Source organism: Oncorhynchus mykiss, chromosome 18 (assembly GCF_057628025.1).
Source record: "Oncorhynchus mykiss isolate SJ-2025 chromosome 18, ASM5762802v1, whole genome shotgun sequence".
Lineage (NCBI taxonomy): Eukaryota > Metazoa > Chordata > Actinopteri > Salmoniformes > Salmonidae > Oncorhynchus > Oncorhynchus mykiss.
In genome coordinates this window covers 27,361,542-27,382,933 of record NC_143039.1, presented here as the reverse complement: position 1 = coordinate 27,382,933, position 21,392 = coordinate 27,361,542, and the positions used below count along the sequence as shown (strand labels likewise).

At 40.9% G+C, this 21,392-nt stretch overlaps 1 protein-coding gene and 2 pseudogenes across 3 annotated transcripts in view; 1 reads left to right on the top strand and 2 right to left on the bottom strand.

Annotated features, from left to right (window-relative positions):
- Positions 1 to 206: 206 nt before the first annotated feature.
- Positions 207 to 3,484, bottom strand: LOC118941120 (uncharacterized; annotated as a pseudogene). Its single transcript, XR_016488361.1, has one exon. The product of XR_016488361.1 is annotated as an uncharacterized LOC118941120 (transcript).
- A 6,401-nt stretch (positions 3,485 to 9,885) lies between these two features.
- On the bottom strand, positions 9,886 to 12,909 carry LOC110497090 (uncharacterized; annotated as a pseudogene).
- Positions 12,910 to 15,979: 3,070 nt separating this feature from the next.
- Positions 15,980 to 21,392, top strand: part of LOC110495768 (radixin) — a 32,225-nt gene continuing 26,812 nt past the window's right edge. For both annotated transcript variants that reach the window (XM_021571184.3, XM_021571183.3), the window contains exons 1-2: positions 15,980 to 16,296; positions 20,638 to 20,727. In XM_021571184.3, the coding sequence (XP_021426859.2) occupies positions 20,716 to 20,727 (12 nt within the window). In that variant the 5' untranslated portion in view covers positions 15,980 to 16,296; positions 20,638 to 20,715. The remainder of the gene's footprint in view (positions 16,297 to 20,637; positions 20,728 to 21,392) is intronic.

Genomic DNA, 21,392 nt, shown 5'->3' with positions numbered 1-21,392 from the left:
CTAACTCCTAAACGTAACCTTAACCCCTAGCCTAGCTAATGGTAACCACCTAGCCACCTAGCTAGATTTCATAACGTATATTATGTTTTGCAAATTTGTAACATATTGTACGTTTTACATTAATACATTAATATACACCATACAAAACATAACATATCATACTAAATGTGGTCTTTCAGATAAATGTACAGAATAATACGAAATGCTCTGAGACCAGGATTTTTTTATTATGTTACTTAGATTGATGCATTGGTGCGTCAGCACTATTAACGATTTCTTGAAGATGCACTCCAGGATGCAGGACACAGCAAAATCATAACATTCTATTATGATTAATTAGATTCGTAACATGTCATATCATACAAATGAGTTTAAAACACTATAGATGACGTGTTACACAGGAAACAAGGACCACTTCTGGCTGGTGAGCACCACTTTCAAAACTACTGGCTGAAATTAGACAAAAGTTTGAGAGTGCATCTTCAATATTCTCATGTAAATATACAGAAAAGGTTCAGAGTGTAATGGTTGTTTCAAATCAAGGTTTCACTATCACAGAGCCTGCACCCCAGAGAGGATAGGATTTTCCTCAGCAGAGCCATCCTTGGTCTCTAAAGCCAGCCGTAGTTGCTGCCAGAAGACCCCGGTTTGCTCCCCAGCTCTGGGCCAGCTCAGGTACGTGCGTCTCTTCACTAGCTTCCTCATCCGGTGGTAGGGTGACAGCTGGTGGGTAGGGATCTCCTCCAGGAACACCAGAATCAGGACATCCTTCTGCTCATCAAAGAGCCGGAAGCTGGCAACCTGGATCTCCCGGGAGCACCACTCACTCTCCAGGTAGCGGTGGCTGATGACACAGATGGTCTTGCGGCTTCCGTAGATGCCGTCCATAATGTTGTCTATGATGGGTTTGCCTGGCTGGAAGTCCCGGTGGTGGAGACACAGCTTCCAGCCCTGCTCTCCCTCCAGCTCTGGCAGAAGCTCCCTCAGGACCCAGGGCTCATCGTGGGCGTTGTAGGAGATGAAGGCATCGTACTGACAGCCATGAGGCGTGAGCTTATTCCTTTGCTTGGTGTCATAGAGGAAAGCCAGGAAGAGGTAATAGCCGTAAATTACCTGCCATTTCAGGAAGTGGTAGGCAAAGGATGCTATCAGGGTGAGGAGGACCAGACAAGTGGTAGAAATGTAGTAGTAAAGTCCTAAGTGTACTATACAGAACTGAAGCTCAACATCCAACAGCTTGGTGTCCTTTAGATCGGCAGGATAGTTGCAGGTAAATTCTCCTGCACCAACAATTTGTGTTTGGTTGTCGCTCTCCATCCACTGGACAAACCAAGCATCACTGCAGCCACAGGTGAAAGGATTATCTTGCATGTCCAGGTATGTCAAGGCAGGGAGAGAACGGAACACTGTCTCATTGACTACTGTTATGTCGTTCTTGCTCACCTGCAAGAAAGTGACTCTACTGAGGTTTGCTCCTACGAGGAAATCTAAGGACTGAAGTCGTGCTTTGGACAGGTACATTCTGTTGAGCCTTGGGGTTGGGTGAAACAGCTTTGGCGTGAGGGCTGTGAACTCATTCTTACTGACATCAAGGTACCACAACCGTGGTGTGTGAATAAATGTGTTTGGGTGCAGGTCCTTAATATTGAGATTCCCTGCCTTGAATGCCAATAAAGATTTCAAACCTTCAAGGAAGTTGATAGGTAGATGACACAGTCCCTTGTGACGCTGACTATGGATCTGCAGGTTCTCCAGAGATGTCAGATGAGAGAAGGGTGGAGGGTCTAATTTATCATCATTTACATATGTGATGTAATTACAGGATATATCAAGAGTTCTTAAGAGTGGAAGTCCCGTGAGCACAGTATTTCTTATGTCTGTTTGAGTGATCTTATTTGACTGGAGTCTAAGTTCTGTAAGATTCACCAATCCCTCAAAGGCTCCATCTTCAAGACTAGCAATCTGATTGTCAAATAAAAGCAGGGTCTTGAGTGATGCTAAGCCTTTAAAGTCTCCTTTAGAGATTGAGCTCAGCTTATTGTATGACATCGACAAATATTCTAGTTTGGGCAAACCACTCATGAATGCATCATTCAAGGTCAGGATTTTGTTTGATCCCAGTTTAAGGATCCTTAATTCTTTCAAATCCTGGAAAACACATTCTGGAAGGTTGGAGATTTGATTGTGGAAAAGAAAGAGTTGTGTGAGTCCTGTAAGATTGGCAAAGTCAGGGCAGCCCAGTTCATGGATGATATTGAAGCTCAGATCCAGGATCTTCAGTGTAGGTAGATTTCTTGTGGCCTTTGGCATGGAAGAAAGCCTGTTGTGGCCCAGTTTCAAAGTACTTAATTGCTCCATTGATCTGAATAAAAGCTCAGAAAGCTGATTGATATTATTATCACATACGTCCATTTCGGTCAACTGTTTACATGACTGCAGAAATTCCTTAGAGAGAACACTTATGTTGTTATGATGCAGTCGGAGCAAGCTAAGTGTGGGTATATGGCAGGCAATATCAGTGAGAGCCTTGACCCTCTCTTCACTAATGTCATACAGTCTCAGATGGACTAATGAGGAGTTGACAGTCTGCAGCACCATACCCATCCTCTCCAAAGACATCTCTATCCCGCTCAGGTTCAGACGTTTGACGTTGCTCAGAAAAGACCTGTCCAGCACATCCCATTCCATGTGTCCAAGTTGTCCACAGTAGGCGATGTCTAACACCTCAAGGTAAGGAAGAACATCTGCCGTGATCCTGAAGATTCCCAATGGATTCCGGGATAAATCCAACAGTCTCAGCTCTATAGAAGTGTTTGATATTTCCTGTGACTGGAAAGAGGTGAATCTGTTGCTCCCAATGTACAACTCCTGTAAGTGTGGTAATTGTACGATGGGCTGAACTTCCTTCATATTATGAAGGTTGTTCTTGGTTAAATTCACTGTCTTCAAACTGGAGAGAGGCTGAAATGATGAGGAGCTGATGGTTGTGATGAGGTTGTTGTCCAGATGTAGCAGGGAGAGGTTGGCTAGGCCCTGAAACAAATGGTCTGACAAGATTGTGAGTCTGTTATGAGCCAGACCCAGCTCCTGAAGAGCCTCTAGGTGACTGAGAGACCCATCATCCACTGAAGAGATCTGGTTTCTTGACATGTTTAGAATTTTGAGATTTGATAGACCTTTAAAATCCAACTTTCCAATTTTGGAAATGTTATTCATGGCCACATTTAAAACGCTTACTTTCCGTGGAATGTCTTTTGGTACGACTTCTAGGTTCCTCTTTTCACAGAGTACTTTCATGTTAGAGGGGTCACTGAGATTACCCCGGATTGTGCAGTTTTTCAGGAAGTACCCACATACTGGATCAGCAAGAACCCAACAATACATCAGGAAACAAAGAAAGAGTCTCAGCTGAGAGAATGTAGAACCACTTTGTTCTCCTGGCATGGTTATCTTGAGTGTCATTGTGAGGAGCTTGACATCTACTTCAGATCTAGAGAGAAAAACAAAGACAAATACAGTGACTAGCATCACTTACATCATTTGGGGATGGAAATGTAACATAATTGAACAATTCAATGAAGTTGCAATAACACTGATACAGTAGCTGTTGGTATTGTGGTCCTCAAACTAACTGACAGATTATTATTTATAGGTCATCCAATATATCAACATAACTCACAAGAAGTTTGCTTTACTGATAAAGACAAACTGGAGTTGAAAGGAATAAAGGTAAAGACCACTATCAAATTAGAAATGAGTAGATAAGGGTAATAACATTGTCTGAATAAGAATAAAACATACATTTGTATGATATTTTTGAAGAGATACACCAGCAAAAGACAACTAAAAACAGCCAGACTACATAGTAATCATTTTTACTCACAATTGTCGGAAGAATACAGTCACAGTGAGCACCAGTGCAGCATAGGACTGTGATCACCTGAGTCGCGGTTCTACCACCCTGCCCCAAAGAGCACTTCCCTGGCATTTTACTTCACTAAACTTTGTTCAAAATATATATTGGTATTTGTCTAGATTGATTTCTCACAAACAGCTACAAAACAATGTGAAAACTAAACAGACTGGGTTGACCTGACACACAGTTGATTAAGGGGCAGAAAAGAAGGGGCAGAAAAGAAGAAGCGAGAGAGAGAGAGTCGGGGGGGAAGTCAGGCTTGTTTGCTCTCTCTCACAGTTGGACCGAATAAAATACTGATGCTGACCATATACGGGAACTTCCCGAGACCTGAGATATTTCCTAGAACTAAGAACATTCTGATCCAAACATCAAACGGGTACTAACACTGACACTTTTTACATTCCAGAGAATTTAATGTTCATTTCTTTACCATAAGCCGCCTCCAACCTCTATTTCTCATTCTTACTTCATAAACTTTATTTCATCCACAGGTGACAGGAAAGACAATGCAATTAAAGGGAGATTCTCTCATATGAAGGTGTGTGTGTGTGTGTGTGTGTGTGTGTGTGTGTGTGTGTGTGTGTGTGTGTGTGTGTGTGTGTGTGTGTGTGTGTGTGTGTGTGTGTGTTTGTGTGTGTGTGTGCGTGCGTGTGCGTGTGTGTGTGTGTGTGTGTGTGGCAAGAGTGGGAGTAAAGGTGTCATTCTCAGAAAGAATGAAGGAATATTAATATGAAGAGGGATGACCAGGGGGATGAGTGAGTTAACATAAGTGAGAAGAAGGTTATAGAGAAAACAAACCGAAATTGGACTTGTCTGATCCATCTCACAATTGGACCGAATAAAATACTGACGCTGAACATATAAGGGCACTTCCCCTAGAACTGAGACATTTGCTGGCTGAGCTGCTAGATAATTCTACCCAAAATGCTCATTGGATATTTTTCTTTCTTTTTTTCTCTTCAGTATTAACCTTTCTCTTTCCAACACAAACTGAAGAGATGAATTCTGAAGGTCATACAAATTATTGTAAATATTACATAGAAATTTAAACAGAATTTTGTTTCAAATATATCAATACAATTATAAATCCTTAGGCGTTTTCTGAAGGCATAGAAAGCCCTCGCGGTTCCCCACTGCTGAATGTCTCTGTCAATTCCTTGGTCAAGGAAGATGACTAAACGAGAGTTCTCAGAGACACTTCTGTCTACTTTGTGTAATAACAGTTTGTGTCCAGTAGATGATAAAGTATACAAAGGAATGTGTTCGTAAAGAAATCTCAGAATGCAATTCTAATGCAGCATAGAACTTTCAAGATGATAGGTGTTTAGGCTCCCAATGAATCACTTAACAAAACCAACTGATGAAATTGAAACCCAGTCCCATAGAGATGACAGTTATAAGACTGTGCATAATGTGTAAGTCTCAGGTTAGAATTCAGTGCATTTTCATGGAAGATTATTGAGTCAGGGAGAGAGTCATTTCATTCAGATTCAGATCAGATTGTTTAATAGTCACATGAACAGGGTTGCAGGTGTGATTGCAGGGTAGAGTGAAAATCTTCAGCTTTGAAATCCAACATGCAGAACTAGTGAAATAATATAATGAAAAGGGTGATAAAACAATAGAAATAGCACTATGTACATAATAACAACAATGGCATGCATGGTTAGATCATCTGTGAAGACAAGAGCTTCATGGGAAAGTGTTCAGTGATTTACAAAGCAGGTATGAATGAAGTTTTCACAGACATCATAGCAGACATAGTCCTTACTTGTGAGCCAGAACTGATACCACATTGTGATACAACAGTATATCTATCTACCTTGCCTGTATGTTCTTTATGGTGTAATATAACTAACATGGATACTGTTTCCCCTTGTGCACTGACTTTCCCCTTGTTATTATTCTATTTCTCATTCATACTTCATAGACTTTATTTCATCCACAGGTGACAGGAAATAAAATGCAATGAAGTGGAGAATGACGTCGCTCTCATATCAAGGTGTGTGTGTGTGTGTGTGTGTGTGTGCGCGCGTGCGGAGGGTTAAGGTTAGAATTAGTGTTAGAATTAGGTTTAGGGTTATGGTTAGGAGCTAGGGTTAGTTTTAAGGTTAGGGTTAGGAACCAGGGTTAGGTTTATGGTTAGAGTTTAGGTTAAGTTTTGGTTTTGGGGTTAGGGTTAGGGCAAGGGTTAGAGGAAATTAGGATTTTGAATGGGACTGAATCGTGTGTCCCACGTGCGTATGTGTGTGTGTGTGTGTGTAGCAGAAGCAAAACAGGGAGTGGGAGTAAAGGTGGAAACAACGTGTTTGATACACTCTTAGAATAAAGGTGCTATCTAGAACCTAAAAGGGTTCTTAGGCTGTCCCCATAGTAGGAGCCTTTGAGGAACTAGTTTTAGTTCCAGGTAAAACCCTTTTGGTTCCAGGTAAAACCATTTCCACAGAGGGTTCTACATGGAACCAAAAGAGTTCTACCTGGAACCAAAAAGGTTTTTCCTATGGGGACAGCTGAAGAACCCTTTTGAAAAAAAAAATCTAAGAGTGTACCATTCCATTTTTCCGTTCCAGCCATTACAATGAGCCCATCCTCCTCAATCAAGGTGTCACAAGCCGCCTGTGATAAGGACCTGTCTGCCACCTCTAGGGCAGTAGCCAGAGAGGCCCCACTACCCATCTCCAGCATCAAGGAATGCAGGGCAGAGTAGCCTAGTAGTTAGAGTGTTGGGCTAGTAACCGAAAGGTTGCAAATCTGTCGTTCTGCCCCTGTTCCTAGGCTGTCATTGAAAATAAGAATGTATTCCTAACTGACCTGCCTAGTTAAAAAAGAAGGTGGGGCTTATTCTTACAAAAGAGAGAGACCATCACCAGTGAGTCAGCTGCGCATCATTGGGTGAGTCAGTCAAACTGGAAAGCATTTTTAGGACTATATTTTCTTCTGCATATTGTAGCCTACAATATGTGTCTTCACACAACTAGGCCTAGACTATTGATGGATTCTAGACAAGGTCGTTTTTAATTGATCTCAGATTCTCCGTTTGTCAGTGTCAAAGTAGCCTGTTATTTCGATAATTTGTGTGGTGATAAAAATGATTCTGGCAAAGTCTCCAGTCAGGTAAATGAAATGCATTTATAAAATGCAAAAATTTTCCTGGACCCCAGGCTACTAAAAATGTTCCCTTCCATAAGTGACTCAATTCTACTGCTCTATGCCACTATGCAAATGTGATGATATGCATTGCAATGCTTTATTTTTAAGGTAATTCGTTTTTTTCATTCGTTCCAGTACCTTAGAACTCCCCAGGTCACCTGACTCTCATTCTCACATTTTGTTCCGGCACCTCCCGATTTACAAATTAAGCACTGGTCTCTCCGATATCTAGGAGAAATAAGAACGCTGAATAAATATTTTTGTTTTTTGGACACATATTGAACCCCTTATTTTTGTTGGCACAAAACTACCTCCATACTTCAATTCGTTTGTATGGGTTACCTTTGGATGAGACGTGTGACAAAACAGACAACATCATCGTGTTTGGGGGAGTTTCCCCTCTCCATAGAGTGGAATCGGTGCTGGTTTACCTTCAGATGAGGCCCATGTCTTTCCATAGAGGGGTCATAATATTTTTTAGGACAAACCATTTCCGGATATTTCATGGTCTGACTAACACCGCTGTAGCTCAGCCACCTTCCACTGCAGATGCGGAAGGCCGACATAGGCGGTTGCAAACCTGGTCTCAGAGCAATTCGTATTATTCTGTACATACAGTGCATTTGGAAAGTATTCAGACACCTTGACTTTTTCCACATTTTGTTACGTTACTGCCTAATTTTAAAATGGATTAAACAGCTTTTTTCGCCCTCATCAATCTACACACAATGCCCCATAATGACAAAGCAAAAACAGCTTTTTTGAAATGTTTGGAAATATATTACAAGAAATTTAAACTGAAATATCACGTTTACATAAGTATTGAGACCCATTACTCAATACTTTGTTGAGGCAACTTTGTCAGCGATTAAAGCCTCAAGTCTTCTTCTTGGCACATCTGTATTTGGGGAGTTTCTCCCATTCTTCTCTGCAGATCCTCTCTGTCAGGTTGGATGGGGAGTGTCACTGCACAGCTATTTTCAGGTCTCTCCAGAGATATTCGATCGGGTTCAAGTCCGGGCTCTGGCTGGGCCACTCAGAGACTTGTCCCGAAGCCACTCCTTCGTTGTCTTGGCTGTGTGCTCAGGGTCGTTGTCTTGTTGGAAGGTGAACCTTAGCCCCAGTCTGAGATCCTGAGCGCTCTGAAGCAGGTTTTCATTGAGGATCTCTCTATACTTTGATCCGTTCATCTTTGCCTCAATCCTAGCTAGTCTCCCAGTCCTTGCTGCTGAAAAACATCCCCACAGCATGATGCTGCCACCACCATGCTTTACCGTAGGGATGGTGCAGGTTTTCCTCCAAACGTGACGCTTGGCATTCAGGCCAAAGAGTCAATCTTGGTTTCATCAGAACAGATAATCTTGTTTCTCATGGTCTGAGAGTCCTTTATGTGCCCGCTGAGGAGATGGTTGTCCTTCTGGAAGGTTCTCCCATCTCCACAGGAATTCTAGAGCTCTGTCAGAGTGACCAATGGGTTTTCGGTCACCTCCCTGAGCAAGACCCTTTTCCCCTGATTGCTCAGTTCGACTGGGCAGCCAGCTCTAGGAAGTCTTGGTGATTCCAAACTTCTTCCATTTAAGAATGATGGAGGCCACTGTGTTCTTGGGGACATTCAATGCTGCAGAAATGTTTTGGTACCCTTCCCCAGATCTGTGCCTCAAAACAATCCTGTCTCGGAGCTCTACGGACAATTCCTTTCACCTCTAGGCTTGGTTTTTGCACTGTCAACTGTGGGACCCATATAGACAGGTGTGTGCCTTTCCAAATCATGTCCAATCAATTGAATTTACCACATGTGGACTCCAGTCAAGTTGTAGAAACATCTCAAGAATGGTCAATTGAAACAGGATGCACCTGAGCTCAGTTTCGAGTCTCATAGCAAAGGGTCTGAGTCTTTATGTAAAAGTTATTTCTGTTTTTAAAAATTATTATATTAGCGCAACCCTTCAAAAAACCTAATGTTGCTTTGTCATTATGGAGTATTGGGTGTAGATTGATGAGGATTAAAAAAATAAAAAATTCTACTAAGGCTGTAACGTAACAAATTGTTGGAAAAGTAAAGGGATCTGAATACTTTCTGAATGCACTGTGAATCCGAAACACTCCATTTAGTATGGTTTGTTAGGTTTGTCATGGCTGCATATGACAGATGGGTGGGCAAATAACTTAAACATCTAACAACCCAAAGGTTGAAAGATCAAATCTCATCACAGACAACTTTAGCATTTTAGCTAGTGAAGAACTGTTCAACTACTTACTACATTTTTGCTAATTAGTAACTACTTAGCTTATTAGCTAACCCTTCCCCTAACCCAAAACCCTTTAACCTAACTACTAAACTTAACCTTAACCCCTAACCCTAGCCTAGCTAACGTTAGTGAGTTAGCTAACATTAACCACCTAGCCAACTAGCTAGATTTCATAACATATATTATGTTTTGCAAATTTGTTACATATTGTAAGTTTTGTATTAATACATACCATACTAAACATATCATACTAAATTTGGCCTTGAAGATATATGTACAGAATAATATGAATTGCTCTGAGACCAGTTTGTCGGAAGCAGTGGATTGAGAACCAGCCCATGCAAAGAACCTGATAGCTTAAACTGACTTTGATGGGGATTTTTTAAATTATGTTACTTAGATGGACGCATGGGCGCAGCAATACTCTTAGGAACTTCTTAAAAATGCACTCCATGATGATAAGCACAGCAAAATCATAACATACTGTATAGTATGAAATACATTTGTAACATATCATAAGAATAGGGAAAAAACACTTTAGATGACGTGATACACAGAAAACTGGGACCACTTCTGGCTTTCAAAACAACTGGCTGAAATTAGACAAAAGTTTGAGAGTGCATCTTCAATATTCTCATGTAAATATACAGAAAAGGTTCAGAGTGAGATGGTTGTTTCAAATCAAGGTTTCACTATCACAGAGCCTGCACCCCAGAGAGGATGGGATTTTCCTCAGCAGAGCCGTCCTTGGTCTCTAAAGCCAGCCGTAGTTGCTGCCAGAAGACCCTGGTTTGCTCCCCAGCTCTGGGCCAGCTCAGGTATGTGCGTCTCTTCACTAGCTTCCTCATCCGGTATTAGGGTGACAGCTGGTGGGTAGGGATCTCCTCCAGGAACACCAGAATCAGGACGTCCTTCTGCTCATCAAAGAGCCAGAAGCTGGCCACCTAGATCTCCCGGGAGCACTACTCACTCTCCAGGTAGCGGTGGCTGATGACACAGATGGTCTTGCGGCTTCCGTAGATGCCGTCCATAATGTTGTCTATGATGCGTTTGCCTGGCTGGAAGTCCCGGTGGTGGAGACACAGCTTCCAGACCTGCTTTCCCTCCAGCTCTGGCAGAAGCTCCCTCAGGACCCAGGGCTTATCGTGGGCGTTGTAGGAGATGAAGGCATCGTACTGACAGCCATGAGGTGTGAGCTTATTTCTTTGCTTGGTGTCATAGAGGAAAGCCAGGAAGAGGTAATAGCCGAAAATGACATGCCATTTCAGGAAGTGGTAGGCAAAGGATGCTACCAGGGTGAGGAGGACCAGACAAGTGGTAGAGATGTAGCAGTAAAGTCCTAAGTCCACTGTACAGAACTGAAGCTCAACATCCAACAGCTTGGTGTCCTTTAGATCGGCAGGATAGTTGCAGGTAAATTCTCCTGCACCAACAACTTGTGTTTGGTTGTCGCTCTCCATCCACTGGACAAACCAAGCATCACTGCAGCCACAGGTGAAAGGATTATCTTGCATGTCCAGGTATGTCAAGGCAGGGAGAGATTGCAACACTGTCTCATTGACTACTGTTATGTCATTCTTGCTCACCTGCAAGAAAGTGACTCTACTGAGGTTTGCTGCTATGAGGAAATCTAAGGACTGAATTCGGGCTTTGGACAGGTACAGGCTGTTGAGCCTTGGGATTGGGCGAAACAGCTTTGGAGTGAGGGCTGTGAACTCATTCTTACTGATATCAAGGAACCACAACCGTGGTGTGTGAATAAATGTGTTTGGGTGCAGGTCCTTAATATTAAGACTCCCTGCCTGGAATGACAATAAAGATTTCAGTCCTTCAAGAAAGTTGATAGGTAAATGAGACAGTCCCTTGTGACGCTGACTAAATATCCTGAGGTTCTCCAGAGATGTCAGATGAGAGAAGGGTGGAGGGTCTAATTTACCATCATTTACATATGTGATGTAATTACAGGATATATCAAGAGTTCTTAAAAAGTGGAAGTCCCGTGAGCACAGTATTTCTTATGTCTGTTTGAGTGATCTTATTTGAGCCCAGGTTAAGTTCTGTAAGGTTGACCAATCCCTCAAAGGCTCCATCTTCCATACTGGCAATCTGATTGTCATATAAAAGTAAAGTCTTGAGTGATGTTAAGCTTTTAAACTCTCCTTTTCTGATAGAGCTCAGTTTATTGCCTGCCAAATTCAAAGTCTCAAGTTTGTGCAAACCATTCATGAAGGCATCATTCAAGGTCAGGATTTTGTTTGATCCCAGTTTAAGGATCCATAATTCTTTCAAATCCTGGAAAACACATGTTGGGGATTTGATTGTGGAAAAGAAAGAGTTGTGTGAATCCTGTAAGATTGGAGAAATCTGAACAGCCTAGTTTATTGATGATATTGAAGCTGAGATCCAGGATCTTCAGTGTAGGTAGATTTCTTGTGGCCTTTGGTACGGAAGAAAGCCTGTTGTGGCCGAGTTTAAAAGCACTTAATTGCTCTATTGATCTGAATGAGTAAGACCAGTATTTGATATGTCCACTTCTGTCATGTGTTTACATGACTGCAGAAATTCCTCAGAGAGATTACCTATGTTGTTATATTCGAGTCGGAGTACGCTGAGTGTAGGTATATGTCAGGCAATATCAGTGAGAGCCTTGACCTTTAGCCTTGAGCCGTTTAAAAGGTCTTGCATTCTCAGATGGACTAATGAGGAGTTGACAGTCTGCAGTACCATACCCATCCTCTTGAAAGACATCTCAATGCCACTCAAGTTGAGACGATTGACGTTGCTCAGAAAAGACCTGTTCAGCACATCCCATTCCATGCGTCCAAGTTGGCCACAGTAGGCGATGTCTAACACCTCAAGGTAAGGAAGAACATCTGCCGTGATCCTGAAGACTCCCAATGGATTCCGGGATAAATCCAACAGTCTCAGCTCTATAGAAGTGTTTGATATTTCCTGTGACTGGAAAGAGGTGAACCTGTTGCTCCCAATGTACAACTCCTGTAAGTGTGGTACTTGTACGATGGGCTGAACTTCCTTCATATTATAAAGGTTGTTCTTGGTTAAATTCACTGTCTTCAAACTGGAGAGAGTCTGAAAGGATGAGGAGCTGATGGTTGCAATGAGGTTGTTGTCCAGATGTAGCAGGGAGAGGTTGGCCAGGCCCTGAAACAAATAGTCTGACAGCGTTGTGAGTCTGTTATGAGCCAAACCCAGTACCTGAAGAGCCTCTAGATATCCAAGAGCCCCATTTTCCACTTGAGAGATCTGGGTTCTGGGCATATTTAGAATTTTGAGGTTTGATAAGCCTTTAAAATCCAACTTTTCGATCTTGGAAACCTTATTCATGGCCAAGTCTAAATTGCTTACTTTCCGCGGAATAGCTATAGGTATGACTTCAAGATTCCTGTTATAACAGAGTACTTTCATGTTAGAGGGGTCACTGAGATTACCCCGGATTGTGCAGTTTTTCAGGAAGTACCCACATACTGGATCAGCTAGACCCCAGCAATACATCAGGAAACAAAGAAAGAGTCTCAGCTGAGAGAATGTAGACCCACTTTGTTTTCCTGGCATGGTCACCTTGAGTGTCATTGTGTCAGAGGCTTCCCACTGGGTACACACTGGTTGAATCAACGTTATTTCCACCTAATTTCAATGAAATGATGTTGAACCAACGTGGAATAGACGTTGAATTGACGTCTGTGCCCAGTGGATTGACGTCTTCTTCAGTTCTACAGTAAATAACAAAGAAAAATATAGTGACTAACTGTTACACGATTTTGGTGCTGGAAATATTACATAATTAGACAATCTAATTAAATTGAAATAACATTGACAGCTGTTGGTATTGTGGTCCTCAAAATAACTGACAGATTATTATTGATAGGTATTCCTATATATATCAACATAGCTCACAAAAGTGTGCTTTACTGATAAAGACAAAGTATAATAGAGGGAAAAAAGGAGAAGACCACTATCAAATTAGAAATGAGTAGAAAAGGGTAAAAACATTGTCTGAATAAGAGAAATCACAAAATATGTTGCATCATATTTTTTAGTAGCTAGACAAGCAAAAGACAATGAAAAACATAGCCAAAATACGTGGTAATCAGTTTTACTCACATTTGTCAGAGGACAGTCACAGTGAACGCTAGTGCAGCAGGACTGTGATCACCTGAGTCCTGGTTCTACCACCCTGCTCCAAATAGCACTTCCCTGCTTTTAAACTTCACTATATTAACCCTTTGTTTAAAAAATAGTCTTAGTCTTCGATAACTTTTTGACTTGTAAGCACAGATACAGCACAAAGTGACTGGGTAGACGAGACACACCGCGTTGATTAAGTTAAAGGGACTTAAACAACCACCTGAGCCACTGCCTGTTCACCCCGCTATCATCCAGAAGGCGAGGTCAGTACAGGTGCATCAAAGCTGGGACCGAGAGACTGAAAAACAGCTTCGATCTCAAAGGCCATCAGACTGTTAAACAGCCACCACTAACATTGAGTGGCTGCTGCCAACACACTCAACTCCATACACTTTAATAATGGGAATTGATGGAAATTGATGTAAAATATATCACTAGCCACTTTAAACAATGCTACTCAATATAATGTTTACATACCCTACATTACTCATCTCATATGTATATGTATATACTGTACCCTATATCATCTACTGCATCTTTATGTAATACATGAATCACTAGCCACTTTAAACTATGCCACTTTGTCTACATACCCTACATTACTCATCTCATATGTATATACTGTACTCGATACCATCTACTGCATCTTGCCTATGCCGTTCTGTACCATCACTCATTCATATATCTTTATGTACATATTATTTATCCCTTTACACTTGTGTGTATAAGGTAGTAGTTTTGGAATTGTTAGGTTAGATTACTCGTTGGTTATTACTGCATTGTCGGAACTAGAAGCACAAGCATTTCGCTACACTCGCATTAACATCTGCTAACCATGTGTATGTGACAAATACATTTGATTTGATTTGATTTGGAGAGAGAGAGAGGAAATGTGTCATTCTCCTTTTTGGTTGAGGAACAGACGATTTACCATAAGTGAGGAGGAAGTGAGAAGAAAGTCAATGAGCAAACATCCCAAAATTGGACGTCAGAAGAAAATGCTGTTGCTGACTCCAATAATGAAGTAAACTTAGAATTAAGAAATCATTTCTGAGAACTAAGATATAAAGCTCATTCTGATCCAAAATTTGAACTGGTTCTAGAACTTACTAATCTTCCGCTGTTGATGAAATACAAAATGCTTTGATTGCTGCTCACCCAAACCAGTAAATCTCTGAAACATCAAGTTATGTCTTATTGCTTGGTCAAGGAAATGTCTAAACCAGTGTTTTTGAAGACACACTTCTTCGTGTCTCCTTGGTGTAATAACAGTTTATGTCCACTAGATGACGTACTATGCAAAGTTATGTGTTAGTTTAAGAAGGCTCAGGATGGCAGGGAATGCAACATGGAATTAGTAACTTTTCAAGAGGCTGGCCATTTAGGCTCACAACAAATATAGCTTAACAAAACCAACTGATGAAATTTAAACAAAGAGCTTCACAGAGCTGAACATTATAAGTATTATAAATTGGTACATATTTTGTAACTCTCCTGTTTGAATTCATTGCATGGCCTTGGACGATTATTGAGTGAGGGAGAATTATTTGTGTGCAGTGGTGTAAAGTACTTAAGTTACAAAATACTTTAAAGTACTACTTAAGTAGATTTTTGTGGTATCTGTACTTTACTATTTATATCTTTGACTACATTTACTTCACTACATTCCTTAAGAAAATATTGTACTTTTTACTCCATACATTTTCCTTGACACCCAAAAGTACTCGTTACATTTTGAATGCTAAGCAGGACAGGAAAATGGTCCAATTCACGCACGTATACACCAATAAATCCCTGGTCATCCATACTGCCTCTGATCTGGCGGACTCACTCAACACACATGCTTCGTTTGTAAATTATGTCTGAACGTTGGGGTGTGCCTCTGGCTTTCCGATTTTTTTTTTAATGGTGCCATCTGGTTTGCTTAATATAAGGAATTTAAAATTAGTATATTTTAAACCAAATAGCTTTAGACTTTTACTCAAGTAGAATTTTTCTGGGTGACTTTTACTTTTACTTGAGTAATTTTCTCAAGTATGATGATTGGGTACTTTTCCCCACCAATATTAGTGTGATACTCTGCGAAAACAAGAACTTCATGTTAAATGGTTCCATGTTTTACAAAGCAGATACGAGCGAAATATTCACAGACAATCATAGCAGACATAGTCTTTATTTGTGAGACAAAATTGATGTTCTTTATGATGTAATATAACTAATATAGATACTGTTTCCCTTTGTGCACTGACTTTCCCCTTGTTATTATTCTATTTATCATTCCTACTTCATAGACTATATTTGATCCACAGGTGAAAGGAAAGAAAATGGAATAAAGGGAGATAGAAGTACATGTCTTACTCATATTAATGTGTGTGTGTTCAACCTGGCTTCAGAACAATTCGTAGGATTTGGTATGTTGATTTTCTCCCTCCATTTAGTATGATATATTGTGTGTACACACCAATGAGTGTATACACAACTATGGCTGTATAGTGTACACCCACTGACACTGTTAGAATACTCTATTTTAAAGTTGGGGGAGTTCTCATCGCTGCTGCTGAGCAGAGCAGAGCGCGTACCCCCACATATTAAATCAACCACGCCTGGCCTCGACTAGTCCGACGGCCATATTGAATGTCTTCACAAATCGCCTTACGGTGGATCTCAATTGCACGGTTTTCTCACTCATGTCCGTTCTAACAGGCTTCACGAGCAAATTGGAGGTGACAAGAGTACATTAAATATATTCGTATAGTTTACAGCGTGGATAACCTGAAAGCATTGAATTATCCGAATTGTGTCGGTCTTTGAAGCTGTAGTTCTTCACCAGAGGTGAGTTTGTCTCCTTTGAAGAGCTTCTGCAAGATGATGGAAAAGGGACGATTTTTGTGTACTCCGCGTGTTGTAAAAGTTGGCTAAGGCAGGCCTTCATTTCAAACTTAATACTGATACATGTGTGAGAGAAATAAAATGTATTTATATCTGAAAACCGTTTTTTGGAAGATAAGCTACTTGTATTATTTGCGCAGTAAGAGTTTGCACTTAGATGAAAGCACAACATTAGGCTATGGGACACGCGGTCACATCTGTCTCGCGAAGATTTCAAAACCTGACTTATCTTGCTTGCAAAAACGTTTTTGTTAGTGTGACATGCACTGCCTCGTGTTTTTAGAACTGAAACGTAGCCTATAATATCATTCCAGTTTTCCCTAGCCATAGTGCATCATTATTAGCAAGTATAATTTCATTCGTTGGGTTAACCTGTTACAATGTAGCATTGGCGCGTTTCGACGGTTGTCATCTATTGCAATGGGAGGCTAGTGACTAGTGTAACCAGTGTTGCAATGATTGTAACAATTTTGCTCGACGCGATCACGGTCTATAAATTACAGTCTAGAACAAATAATTCCGTTACTTTCTACAGGCGCCAATACTTTAGTAACGTTACCCCAGTGCCATAAACACCGGTCCTACCCAACGTTTTTATGCATGACCATATTTTTGTACTGTACATAAGTGCTTGAACCCTCTATCTTACTAAACTTAACTCAATTTACCATCTACTTGAAATATGTTGAGGGTCATTAATGGTAATGAATATGCACTTGAAATGAACCAAATATTGGGAGTGTTTGCCCATGACTCAATGCATTGCATCAGAGGTGCAAACAATGTTACAACTTATCACTGACAGTCTGATAGGGCTGGGACGATACCAGTATCGTGATATTCGTTATTGTTAGTGTCATTGGCAAGCAAACCAAACATAAAGCAGATTTAACTTCTCTCCATTTTATCCCTCCATTACCCAAAAGGCTCAGGCTTTTCTGTTTACATCTACACGGCCAGCGCCCCTGTCTCAGTGAGCCATAGCTCCAGCTGACCTGCTCTCACATGGGGCCAAAGCTGTCACTTACATCACAATGGCTAACTGTGAACTTTAACACATTTCCACAAAGCAACTGTATAGATTATGCAGAGGTTGTTGATTCTGCTCTTCACAAGTCCCCATTGTCAGCCCTAGCTATGAGAACTCAATTTCCCAGTTGAATAACATCAGTATACACTAAGTGTAAAGGCGTTATCACTTCATGCTTCAGTTTGACTGGCGCCTAGCTGGTTGAACCGAACGAGTGTGCTGGCATAGTCCCTTACAAGACCTTTTTTAGAAAAACTAGAAAAAAGCGTCAATAGTACTGTTTGTGCACCTTGAGATGCTGTAGCCAATATACGCTTCCTCAAACTAGTTAGAATTAATCTAAAATTACTCAATTAATCTGTAATTCGTTTTGACTTTTTTTCCCAAGGATGTTTGGTGCAGTATTTCTCAAGTGAAAACATTTGCATGAAAACAAGTCGCGTCTTGTTGAACGGCAATACACTTAATTGAATAATCCCTACTGTTGACCAATCACCTACGAAGGGGCCCTGACTTCGGCTGCCTACTTCGGCTTGTTTCAAAAAACTGTTTTGGATGGAATGCATGCAGAAGCCATAACACTGGTGTTAGTCGAAAAGCAGCACTGGGCAAAAAGGGTCAATATCAGGGGGTGTCTTTATCAGTATTGTCGTGTCTTTACTATCATTAAATGAAGACTTTTAGTTTTTATCAAAGATTCTCTGTAATTAGTATTACTCAATTAAACTGATTAATCATGTAACTGTAATTAATTAGGAAGTCAGGGCACCAAGGAAAATAATTCAGATTAGTTATAATTTTCCTAATACAACTTTTCAGATATTTTCATATCTGATCAATAGTCTTCTGAATTAATTATTTATTTATTTTTACGTCCCGTTAGTCTCATTCCAAACATTGTAAATGGTTGGTTATCTGCACAAACCCAGTCTTCACTATGAGTCATCCATACATCAATTGTCTTAAATCCACATATTTATTAACTAACTAAACAGTCCAAAATCACATTACACAATTTTACAAACAGTATCATCCTCACTCATTCATCTTATACAACAATTAGATGTAAACCTCATATCTGAGGCTATTATATAAACAGCGTTATGGTAATGTGTCCGTATTGTCTCCCATGAGTTCCACACAATTGTACCAATTGGACCAGTTCGTAGCTTGATTCTTCACTGATCTTTTATACCTTCTCTATAACATACATGTTGTTCGGACCTCAAGTTCTGTGAGGTGGAAGAAATTCCTTTGTTCTCTATGAGAATTCACTCTGTCTCTATACTGTGGCCATGAGGAGATAATCTCCTCCAGGAATTTACGATCGCTCTTTGACCACAGCAGCCTGTGTGTAGGAGACAGGGAGAGGGGGGTGGAGCTTGTTGTACCCAAAGAGGGCAACGTCATGACAGTATATATCTGGATATCTGACATTTCATTAGATATAAGGATACATGCTCCAGAAACGTATGTCCTTCATTTAATATATTAAGATAGGATATTCTCCCTAATGGGACAGTTTCTACAGGCATCCAATCCGGACCTCAGAAATCTCCCTACTACTGTATGAGTCCAGGGAGATATCTGGGGTGAGATCCCTTCAAGACATGCCCCTGATGAGCGTGCACCCGCTTACATATTTGTAGAACATTTTAACTCAGGAAATGGTATGTGTCAACATGCTGACATATCTTAGCCTTTATGCTTAGTCATGAACTAATCCACATACTTTCAGAAATGTATCCTATCTGTAGTCACTACCTGATCATTTATGGATCCGTACTTATCCCCAAATAATTCATTTCAATAGATATCCTTACATGATATGTAATATTCATCCTCATATGTCTGATCGAAAATGGACTAAATCAGACTCATGATCAATGTCCAGCATCCAAATGATTTGACCTGTTCAGGCACCAAAAAACATTGTGCTTCTTCACATGAAAGGGACATATCTGAGCATACAGCACCATATTCAGTAGTAGGCTACAAGGCACGGAAAAGCAAATGTTGTCAGATTTAATCCAAATCCAAAGAAATATGTTACTTCTGTTTACAAAAATGCAGCATAGCAAATCCAGAGCTCCAATCAGAACACCTGTTTTCTGTAAAGATACAAACGTAGGCCAATCTTTGCTAAAAATGTATTTGATTTATTTAACAGAAAATAAGTTGCACGCCCTCAATCCCCCTGCCAGCCCTGTTTGTTAAGGGCGATGGGTGCAGATTGGGTCGTCAGCGGCGATCCCTGGCAGTCCAGACCCTACGGTGGTAGTGTTGGTCTGTGATCCACTCCAAACTGTCAATGCATAAGTCATTCATCAAAATTGTCGATATTGCAAGAAAATATTGTCATTTCGCATAATCATCCAACAAGGTAGCTATGTACCTGCTTCATTCATGATGAGAAAACGAACTGGTACAAACTAGCTAGCCAAGTTGCTGGTTAGCTATCTTATATTAACCAGTAATACAAAACAGACCCAAATATATTCTCTGAAGAGAAAGAAATGTTATTTGTTAGCTAGCTAGGCTACCAGTTAGCTTTTACGCTCCCCCTAATTAGCTAACCTTCTTGTTGCTAGGCTACCAGTTACAGTGCTTTTAGCTTGCGGTTTTGCGTGTGCCTTTAAGTAGATGGAATACAAAAAGTTCACCAAGTGTCAAAGAATTATATGGATTTAATATTTGTAAAATTATTGAACATGTCCTCAAAATTCAAATAAGCATCAGAAATTGTCCTTATTTAGCATATCAAAAAGCATATCAGGATACTGATTATGAACCAGCATATGCATTGCTGGTGCTGAGAAAATATACTATGCAGGCCTACTGTCAGTATTTGTCATCATATAGAGAAAATAAGATGTCCACATAGGCCTATCTCGGGATATCTAATGACTCAATATCCGGCCATATCATGTATGATATCCGGAGGGAATCCCAAAATGATTTGTGCATGAAATAAAAATATGGATTTCATATTTGACAAATTATTGAGCATGTGCAGAAAACTCAGAAATGCATCAGAAATGGTCATTTATGTATTTCTGTCCTTTGGTGACCCTGACACCACAGTGACAATATCATCGTCACCCTCTCTACCCACTGTCCTAAACTCCCTTTCCTCTCTTTCATCCGTTCCCATTTGCCCTGGTTTCTCTGTCTCATCCATGCGTCAGCTGTTCTACCTGCATTAGATCTGCTACAATGTCCCCATAACTGAACTGATCTTCTCTGTCTCCCAGGTCCTGTGAAACAGGGAAGCTATCCGTCCTGTGAGTTGTCTTCTCAGCTGCCGGGTGAAGGGAGGAGAGGAGACAAACATGCCGAAACCGGTAAGACCTCAGAAACTGAACTATGAACTGAATTATAATGCAGTGGAAAGGACGAGATAACCAATTCTAAACCATCTGTGGTCTTCATTGGTCAGACTGCTTCCTGTCCAGTCGATGGGAGCTTAGTTTGTACTGCTGGCAACACAAGGGATGTGGTTTGACTTCCTACTTGGGCCACATGCACTGACCTGACTATTGACTGTGTAAGATGCTCTGGGTAAGACTAGTGTCTTGAGTGTACGGGAAGTGTGTATGCGCTTGTACCTCCCACCCTTGCCCTTGATGGTTCCCTTCCAAGACCCATGGTGTGATGTATTGTAGGCCTGTGTGTATGTCTGCCTCCCAGGCTCTCAGCCCATCTCAGGCACAGACACAGGGCCAGAGGCTCTGCAACACTGCTGCTATTGTTTCCAGCTAATTGGACAGCAAGAATACCAGGGCCCTCTGCTGTACAAGAAACGCCAAAACAAACCGTTCAATGCAGTGCATGGTGTCAGATGTCCACTGAACATTCTCACTGTTTCTCCTAGTTACTCTGTTCATGTCTTAAGAGGCAGGTCGGGACATGGAGTTAGAGGATGAGTCATGTGGTTCTGTTGCACAACTCCTGCTTTGATTTAATTCTTAGTTATAAGGGGTTTGGTTTACGGTCCCTGGAGGAAAAC